General features: G+C 50.9%; 1 protein-coding gene across 1 annotated transcript; it reads right to left on the reverse strand.

Annotated features, from left to right (window-relative positions):
• Window positions 1–4856: 4856 nt before the first annotated feature.
• On the reverse strand, window positions 4857–9713 carry SLC27A3 (solute carrier family 27 member 3). Its single transcript, XM_018572347.1, has 10 exons — window positions 9202–9713; window positions 8482–8691; window positions 8221–8379; window positions 7961–8085; window positions 7278–7472; window positions 6888–6978; window positions 6333–6531; window positions 6142–6239; window positions 5592–5722; window positions 4857–5369 (listed from the first exon to the last, which is right to left on the reverse strand). Exons 1-10 carry the CDS (start codon window positions 9677–9679, stop codon window positions 5193–5195), a joined length of 1863 nt encoding a protein of 620 aa, XP_018427849.1. The 5' UTR covers window positions 9680–9713; the 3' UTR covers window positions 4857–5192.
• Between the last annotated feature and the right edge of the window lie 301 nt (window positions 9714–10014).

Below are 10014 nucleotides of genomic sequence, written 5' to 3' on the forward strand. Positions count from 1 at the left end.
ACGGGCCGGTAAACGGGGCTCCCCTGCCCGGCACCCCCGCCGTGTTTCCGGGCTCCGCTGCCCCTCCTACGGGCCCAGGATCGGGTTTCTCTGGTGTCGGGGGGGAAGCCGGGGAGGTGATCGGCGAACCTCCGTTCACCGATCTCCTCCCCGTTCTATGGGACCGGGAGCGACGCAGATTACATCACTTCCGGTCCCTGAGCGGCCATTGGTCGGCTCCTGAAGCCCAGCTATAAGCTATTGTACTGCGATCGGCACTTCAATAGCTTATTTAGAGTGGAAAGGTGACACCAGGGGACCCCCAGCATCACCTTAAAGAGGACCTGTCACTGCCAATATGCTATCACATGAGGGGCTTGTAAGCTCCCCTATGTCATCGCAATTAGAGTAAAGTTTAAAAAAAAAAGAAGTTTTTAAAATTAATATTAAATGTTACAAAAATTAAAAACATTTTAAAAACCCTCCGCAAACTCGCGTCTTCATGTAAACACACGTTGGGTGCGCCTACGTATGAAAACGACGATCGCGCTAGACATGTTGGGTATCGCCGCGCACGCCGGAGTGAGAGCAATAATTCTAGGACCGGTATTTATGCGTATAACTAAACTGATGACCTGTGGGGGGCTTCTAAAGCGTCATCTATGGACTTTTTGGGGTACTGAACTTTGTCGCCGTTTCACGGACGCACGCAATTTTTAACCCGGGCATGTTGGGTATCTATTTCCTCGTTGTAACCTCATCTTTTATGGGTATTTTATTGTGTTTTGGGACATTTAAGTGCATTTCGCACAAAATTTTGGGGTTTGATAAGGAGTTTTATTCGCCATTTTATTCTACAGGGTCTCGGCTTCCAGAAAATATATCATGTTTGGGGGATTTGAAGTCATTTTCAGGCCTAAAATGTGGACTAGAACATGGGTGCAAAAAATTGGGAAAAAGGCCTCGGTCATGAAGGGGTTCATTTTATAGAGTAAATGCCACAGGAAAAGGAATGATAGGAAATGCCACAGACGACTCTCAGAGCCGACCAACCCAAATCCTTCCCCTCATCCCCCACAGGAAACCTTCTGTTATGTAGAAGATACAAAGTGTATCTGCCGGGAGGAACGCTAGTTCACACCAGATGAAGTTCGTTCAGTTTGGCAGCTGCATCAAAATTGCGTCACAATGCTTTCCAATGGGATTTCTGGGGCTCTGTTCACACCAGTGCAATCCGTTCCGATGCAGCCAGAAAAAATACTGCTGGTCTCATTTTAGCTGCGCCTGATCGCACTGGAACGCATCAAAACTGCATGCAAACGCACCTGAAAGCCCATTTTAAAAAAACCGCACTGCAGCTGCGCAGATGCACGCGGTTATTGTGTAAACGAGCCAAAAAGACAAATATCATCAGTTAAAGTTGTTGCTGATCTCCTGCAGCCTCTTTGCTTCCACTTCCTGTCTACATGCACTCCAGCGATGGCTGCATGGCATTTCTCAGGGCGTATGGTGACAACAGTGGACCGTGTCTGTGTAATGTGAGCTGAATTGGAATCCATTGGAAGCCCGAGGTGACAACGCAGGAGCACAATTAGGAGACAGGGACAGAGCGTTGTCACCCTATAAAAGGAAGTGCCTGAAGAAGGACCGCCATGACAGGATCATCAGGATTATTATATGCAATGCAATCCCAAGCGCCAACACAGGGGCGTCCCAAGGCGTGGTGTCACCCGGAGCGGCCGACGGGACATCACTACACACGTGTGTGAAGTCATCACGCGAGCTTACCTACTGACGGCCATTTAGGTGAATGATGCTGGAGGGGGACGTTCACCCGGCGGGATAAGGTATGCCGCTGGGTCCCCTCCTCTCTCGTGCAACTGTCCGCGACCGAGTGCCCGACTTTTCAGAGGGGGGGTGACACCAAAATGACTGTCGGTCATTTTGGTGTCACCCCCTCTGATGGGGTCACACCCCCCTTGTGACACATCTCTGGTGTCCCGCCTCATACGCGTTGCACCCAATCAGAGGCATAGTCATGGAGATAGGACTCCGATTGGGTGAAACGCGATTGGGTGAAACATGTCCGAGGGGGTGGACCTTGGGCGGGACACCAGAGATGTGATAGACGCTTCAATAAACTATTCCAGTGGAATCCGGATGTGCATCTGGCTGTTGGGCCCCGGAGCCGGCCGCACCCCCCTTGTGATGTCACTGCACCCACGCAACATTCATTTCAATGGGTTGCCCTATTATGACGCACAGGGCCAAGGCGCCTTAACGCGTCACGGGTCCACATCCATGCCAAGTGTGAATGGCCGGTCCAGCTCATTGCAGGAAATGTAACAAATATAATAAGATCTCATGCGCTCGGGGCGAATGATGACACATCCAATCGTGCGTGCGCTACATATGCGGGTTTGTGCCATCGACAGGCAAACAGGACCAATCGACCCTCCTGGTGGCCAGGACACAGGCGGCCATTCAGACCGGCGCGTGTAATCCGAGCAACGAACGCCAGATGTTGGCCTTGAGCAGCGACCAATAACAGACATGTGCGCTGGACGCATGCAAACATTCGCATTAAATACATTCCATACAGAGGACTGCAGATTTTTATTTTCAGAGCTTTGCGCAGCTTGGCGCACAGGGCCATAGGATAGAATTCCGCTGCGTTCCACCCTGATAAATGACGAACCGGGACGGGTATCGTACGCCGCGTGCAGTGAACATTCCTCCCATGATGCACCTGTAAAGCGTCGCCTCCTGCTGGCCAGCAATGGTGAGGACATTTGATCCGAACATGAACTCGCCACCGCCAGTCGATTTTCACCATTGACCTTCCAATCTCACACCATGGGAACAATTTTTAAGATGCGAACTGGACCTGCTGCAATTGTGAATTTTTGATAAATACTTTTTTTTTAAACAAAAAGACTGGGCAGTTCTCGCTGTTGGATCGTTTCTTTGAAAATCTTTTATTGGATAACCGGCAGCAGTAAAAATGTTATAAAAAGTACAACAATATGTATAGAAAAAGACGTAAAACACATAAAGGGGTTCATTTAGAAAAGGCCCGGCGTATACCGTTCCCATGGCACCAGCGTCCCCTAGATGGCGCTGATGAGTATCAGAATTTTGGGCGTATACCGTTCCCTTGCCACCAGCGTCCCCTAGATGGCGCTGACGAGTATCAGAATTTTGGGCGTATACCGTTCCCTTGCCACCAGCGTCCCCTAGATGGCGCTGACGAGTATCAGAATTTTGGGCGTATACCGTTCCCTTGCCACCAGCGTCCCCTAGATGGCGCTGACGAGTATCAGAATTTTGGGCGTATACCGTTATGTCACCAGCATCCCCCAGATGGCGTTAATGAGCAAAGAAATTTCCTATACATCTCAGAGTATGCCGTTTGATTGGCACTAGCGCCCCCGTTATAATACACCCAGCATACACAGTTCACATGGCGCCAGCGTCCCCGAGATGGCGCTGACTAGTATCGGAATTTGGGCATATACCGTTCACAGAGCACCAGTGCCCCCAGATGGCGCTGATGAGCAAAGGTATTTCCTATACCCGTCAGCTGATGCCATTATAATACATCCGGCGTATACTGTTCGATTGGCACTAGCGTCACCTCGATGGTGCTGACGAGTAGAGGAAATTTGGCCGTTCGTATACCAGTAGCGCCCACTAGATGGCGCAGATGGGTAAAGGCATTTCGGGTGTCTACTGTTCCTATGGCACTAGAACCCCTAGATGGCGCCAATGAGTAAAGGCATTTCCTATACTTGTTAGCATATACGGTCATAATATGCCTGGTGTATACCCTTCACATGGCACTAGCGCCCCTAGAGTAAAGGAATTTCGGGTGTATACCGTCCGCAAAGCACTAGCACTCCTAGATGCCTCTGATGTGTAAAGACTTTCCTATACTCGTCAGCGTATAAATGTATATTATGCCCGGTGTATACCATTCATGATGATGAGTATAAGAATTTTGGGTGTATACCATTTGCAAGGTACTAGTCCCCCTAGATGGCGCTGATGAGTAAAGGAATTTCGGGTGTATACCATTCACATGGCACTACCGCCCCCCTAGATGGCGCTGATGGGTAAAGGAATCTTCCTATGCTCATCAGTGAATAATATACCCGGCGTTTACCGTTCGATTGGCACTAGCGCCCCCTAGAGGCATCGATGAGTAGAGGAAATGTGGGTATATACCATTCACAAGGCATTAGCGTCCCTAGATGACGAATGAAGGACTTATATAAGAATACCGTTCGCAGACACTAGCGCCCTTTCATGGCGCTGACGGGTATATTTCCTATAACCGTCAGCACCATCTATGGCCACTCGTTCCGTGCCAACGGCATCCGCCTGAACTTTTATAAATGAACCCCATAGAGAGGTCAGCGCCTCACCATGTGGATGCGGCATGATTCCCAGGATGGGGAATAGGTCACATACGGGCGGGGTTATAAGGCCACGCCCCCTTCCGGATATAAGAATATAAAACTATTCCAGTATTAATGTTCATAGCTAAAGAGTCAACTCTGGGCTAGGCATCCTCGGCACTCCAACTGTTGTGGAACTGCAAGTCCCATGAGGCAGGGCAAGACTGAAAGCCACTGCCATGACTACCCAGAGGCAGCGGCAAGATCTGATTTGTAGCTTTACCACAGCTGGAGTACCGAGGATGCCTATCCCTGTGTTAACATATATTATGGAAGGGATAAACACAGATCGCGTGCGATGAAGAGAAGAACCGTCTAGATTGGTGACTTTGGTGGTCTTGTCTTGAGAGAAAGGTCAGCAGCAGACGTCGATTGCTAAAAGAACGTCTGTGGCCTCTTATAATCGCATTTGTTATTATTACAATCTAAGAAAACTATTTGGGCAAAAAGATAAAAACAAAAAGTTTCAGTCCACCCTGTAAAATTCCCCCCTGTATTCCCGTACCGTCCTCCAACCAAAAGCCACCAGTGGTCCATCACGGCCAACTCCTGGAGGTAATAAGGCACTTGAGATACAGCGTGATGGCCAGATAGAATGATTGACCTTCCAACCTGGAGACTTCACCGCCCCCTACAAAACCACGGCCGCCCGGTGAAACGTTGCTCTACAGAACTAGGACGGGATTGAGGCTCTCTAAACTGACAGCGGCCGTTGTGTGGTCCTTGAGGAACCACGTTTGATAGAGGCAACGCCTAAACTCGGAATTCTGAAGATAAGATCTGGGAGTAAAGGTCTTCTGTGAGCGAACGATAGGAGCGGGAGCCTTCATCCAGGAGATACAGAGGATCCGAGATGGTCAACGGTGAAAAACCTTCTTTGACCAATCGTTGCTTCTGCTGCTTGAAGGTCCCAGTGGTCTCCATGTGTTCCTGGAGAGAGAAGAGAGAAGATCAGACGTGGTGACCACAGAAGATGAGGTCCGATCCAGGAGAATCAAAACATGGCAGCTGCCAGAAAAACATTGAAGGACCGCCAATTATTTACAGTATGTGGGTGTCTAGTGGACATTGTCTAGTGGACTCCGCCCTACAACCCATGAGAACCCTCCATGATCTAGTACTACACCAACAGTGATATATATAGTCACCAACCATGACTCTGAGGAAGCGTGGACGGGCATAAGACGGAAGAACCTCCATCACATAAGAGAACACTCGATCCAAATTCAGCTCGTGGTCCGAACGCACAGTGACGGCTGCCATGCCGGCCCGACCTTCATGTCCTAAAAGAAGGAAGACACCAGAGGCAAAGATGACCATGAAGAGGACCATAACCATGAAAGATGACCATAACCATGAAAGATGACCATAACCATGAAAGATGACCATAACCATGAAAGATGACCATAACCATGAAGATGACCATGCCGGCCCGACCTTCATGTCTTAAAGGAAGACACCAGAGGCAAAGATGACCATGATGATGACCATAGCCATGAAGATGACAATAATCATGAAAATGACCATGAAGGAGGACCATAGCCATGAAGAGGACCATAGCCATGAAGAGGACCATAGCCATGAAGAGGACCATAGCCATGAAGAGGACCATAGCCATGAAGAGGACCATAGCCGTGAAGAGGACCATGATGGCCATGCTTAAGCCAAAGAGAGATGAAGGAAACAAAAATTAAAGACCCACCTGGAATGGTGACCCCGTAGACGTTGACCTCCTGGAAGAAGTCCAGCCCACTCAAGATCTCCGAGACCTCCGTGGTGGCCACATTCTCCCCCTTCCACCTACAACACCAAGACAGAACAATGTGATGACCATTCGTGATAAATGAAATGCTGGTTGTGTCCCCACAACATGGACAGGAAGTGTCTCCACACCTGAACGTGTCACCGGTCCGGTCTCTGAAGTAGACGAACCCGAGGTTGTCCTGCGCCATCAGATCCCCCGTGTTAAAGTAACAGTCACCCTTCTGGAAAACATCCCTCAACAGCTTCCCCTCTGACAACTCCCGACTGCCAACGTAACCCAAAAATGGCGACATGGTGGTGACCGGTGAAATAAGAAGACCCGTCTCTCCTGCAAGGTAGAGAGATAGAACAATAAGGTCTACACAAAGCCCCAGTGAGGTAGCTGGTATTACATCCACCATTATGTTAATCACATGACCAGCCCCCCAGCAGTGCAGTAAGAAACCCCAATATCCTATAAACACACATCCCACTCTCTGCAGATACAAAGGTACTGGCAAGAAACTCATGGTTCAGTAAATCCAGGGACATTGCTGGGGATGCCAGATTTTACATAGCTGCCTGTATATAACCACACACAGCATACTTCTATAGGTGACAGTGAACAGGAGGGCGACAACATATGCAAATCCGGTCTTAAAAGTGAATACTGTTGCCATGGTTGCAAGAAAGCTATAGATTTACCTGTACTTGTGCGCTGACACCGCCCCTGCGAGTCTCTGATTGGCTCCCCCTCCTGTGTATCGAAGCGGATGAGATCGAATGGGCAGAATTGCTAAATAAAAAGAGAAATCAGAAAAGATCATCAACAACCAATGACATCACTGACCTACCTAGAGATCTGCAGAACATTGCTCCGTCCCATCTCCCCCTGACAGATACATATTGATATATTCTGCAGATTATTCCACCACTGACCCCTCTAGAGATCTGCAGAACATTGCTCCGTCCCATCTCCCCCCTGACAGATCCATATTGATATATTCTGCAGATTATTCCACCACTGACCCCTCTAGAGATCTGCAGAGCATTTCTCTGCATGCTACATAATGGATTAGAAGGGACATGACTTACCTTGTACAGGTAGGTGCCCCTGCCGATAGCCCCGGGTGTCCCCGTGTAGTTGAAAAAGCTGATATTGAACTCGGTCATGCCATAGGTCTCAAAAATTTTAATTTTCCCGAATCGTTGCGAGAAATCCTTCCAGACGTCGGGGCGGAGCCCACTGCCCGCCGCCAGGCGCACTCTATGGTTCTTCTCACCGTCAGTCTGCGTCACAAGGGAACAGATCAGCCATTACGGTTTATATAAACTTTATTTACACATATACATTTCACACACCATGCGCCAATGACCCCGATGTCCCTGTGTACTGAGGGTTTCCTCAAGTGGGCGGAGAGCAGAAGCTGCGTCCTTGCAGACTGTCTCTATGTACAGAACACATAAGGTGGGCGAACCACTGCCCTGGCTCCAGTTATTAAGTTATGTAAATGACGCCTACCATGGGAGTTATACTGATAGAGAGCGCAGTGAGCGTCCACCATGGGAGTTATACTGATAGAGAGCGCAGTGAGCGTCCACCATGGGAGTTATACTGATAGAGAGCGCAGTGAGCACCCACCATGGGAGTTATACTGATAGAGAGTGCAGTGAGCACCCACCATGGAAGTTATACTGATAGAGAGCGCAGTGAGCACCCACCACGGGAGTTTTACTGATAGCAAGCGCAGTCATGTGACCATTCCCGCCCCCGGTACCTGTGGCTGGTTGGTGAGGTATCGGCACAGCTCCCCGATATACTGGAAGATGGTGACGTTGTACTTGTTGCAGTCGTTCCAGAACTGGCTGGCGGAGAAGCGTTCTTTCAGGACCAGCGATGCCCCTGAAGAAGAGCGCGGAGCGAGAAATCAGAGAGGATCATGGGAAATAGGCCACCGGCCTCTCCAGATTGGGTCCCACCATGGCCGGCAGTCCCATTGCAGATCCTCACCACACTCAATGACCCGTAGGGACTCACCGACACCGATGCAACCTCCGACCCCCAGCAGGACGCCCGATTTGTGGTAGAGCGGCAGAGACATGTAGATGACGTCGCCGGCGTTCGCGCCGCACAGCTGGTAGAAGACGCAGCACATCAGGGTCTTCAGGTGGCTGATCCGAGCTGCTTTGGGCAACCCTGAAACAGAACACCGGACCGTTCAATGGGTGACCCGCCGGGACCGGGGAAATCGTACTGATGCCCCCAACCAGCTAACCAGATCTACCACCAGTGACTTACCCGTCGTCCCGGAGGTGAAGATGCAGATGGCGGTCTCCATGGGGTTCTTCACGGCGCTGAGGTCTGCGGGCGGGGGGCTGACCGTGGCGGCGTCCATCAGAGCCTGGAGGTTGATGACATCATCGGGGTAATCCCCGGGGCCCATCACCCACACCGTGACCCCCATCTCCCGCACATCGGGGAGGATCTCCCGCACGGCTTCGAAGAGCTCTGGAGGGTCCGAGAGAAAAATGTATGTCTCTGTACAGCGCTGCGGTCTATGTCAGAGCTATATACATGTATAATAATAGTGTGTGACTGTGGGGGAGGGGACATTAGAGTGTAAGCTCCTCTGTACAGAGACTGATGTGACTGTGGGGGAGGGGACATTAGAGTGTAAGCTCCTATGTACAGAGACTGATGTGACTGTGGGGGGGACATTAGAGTGTAAGCTCCTCTGTACAGAGACTGATGTGACTGTCTCAGTGTTCTCTGTACAGCACTGTGGTATATGTCAGAGCTATATACATGTATAATAATAGTGTGTGACTGTGGGGGGACATTAGAGTGTAAGCTCCTCTGGTGACCGGCTCAGTGTCCTCTGTACAGCGCTCTGGTATATGTTGGAGCCATACACTTTACTATACAGTGGATTTTATACACTTTGTATCAATCTGTTTACAAATAATGATCTACAATGTAACAAGTCAGCGATCCCCCCCCCTCCCCTTTCGGTCTCACCTGGGCTGGTGATGAGGCCCCGGGCCCCGCTGGCCCCCAGGCAGTGTTTTAGGGCCCCTCTACGGACATTGGTGTTCAGGAAGGCAGCGATCTGCCCGAGTTTGGCCAATGCGAACCAGGCTGTGAGGAATCTGGGCTCGTTGGGCAGCAGGAGGGCCACGGTGGCCCCCGGTGTGGTGCTGGGCAGCAGGGCATTGGCGGCCCGGTTGCTGCTCTCCTCCAGCTGCCGGTAGGTGACCTTCTGATCCCGGAATAGGAGGAAGACGGAGTCCGGGGAGCTCCGGAGCTGCAGCTGGAAGAGCCCCGGCAGACTGAGCGCCCCTTGCTGCATCCAGCGCCGGACCGTCCGCTTCAACCTGGCCGAGCGCACGATGAAGAGTGCATCGTGCAGGAACAGAGCGAGCCGCCGGGCCCCCGGGGGCCACAGCACTGCTAGTGATAACAGGAGCGCCACCACTAGCACCCACTCCATCATCATCAGGGTCGACTCCACACTGCTACCGAGTGTGAGAGGAGGGGGGAGGAGCCCAGACTGCCCCTCCCTCCCAGACAAGGGGCCCCTCTCTGCCACCCTTCCGCCCCCAGGGGGGGGGGGATAGGGGGGGGGGGGCTTCCCCAGACATTCCTCCCCCAACCCGTGTGATAGGACCAAGACATTTGATTGCAATAATGTCCCCTCATCTTCTATAAAGTGAAGGTGATTTATAACGTACGATATAGCAACTTCTGTACCCCAATCCCCTCCATTGTACCTCAACCTCCCCTGTGTCCCTTTCTTATACCCCACTCCTTACCTCCTACCTGTATCCCAAT

This window comes from Nanorana parkeri, unplaced genomic scaffold, assembly GCF_000935625.1.
Source record: "Nanorana parkeri isolate BGI_ZX_2015 unplaced genomic scaffold, ASM93562v1 scaffold2006, whole genome shotgun sequence".
Lineage (NCBI taxonomy): Eukaryota > Metazoa > Chordata > Amphibia > Anura > Dicroglossidae > Nanorana > Nanorana parkeri.

What these genes read in the sequence shown, in the direction of transcription:
- SLC27A3 (XM_018572347.1), bottom strand. Translation starts at nt 9,679, where the DNA reads ATGATGATGGAGTGGGTGCTAGTGGTGGCGCTCCTGTTATCACTAGCA. An exon ending in CTTCACCTCCGGGACGACGG is followed by an intron (nt 8,380 to 8,481) that starts GTAAGTCACTGG and finishes GTTCTGTTTCAG; the next exon opens with GGTTGCCCAAAGCAGCTCGG. An exon ending in GTGTCAGCGCACAAGTACAG is followed by an intron (nt 6,532 to 6,887) that starts GTAAATCTATAG and finishes TCTACCTTGCAG; the next exon opens with GAGAGACGGGTCTTCTTATT.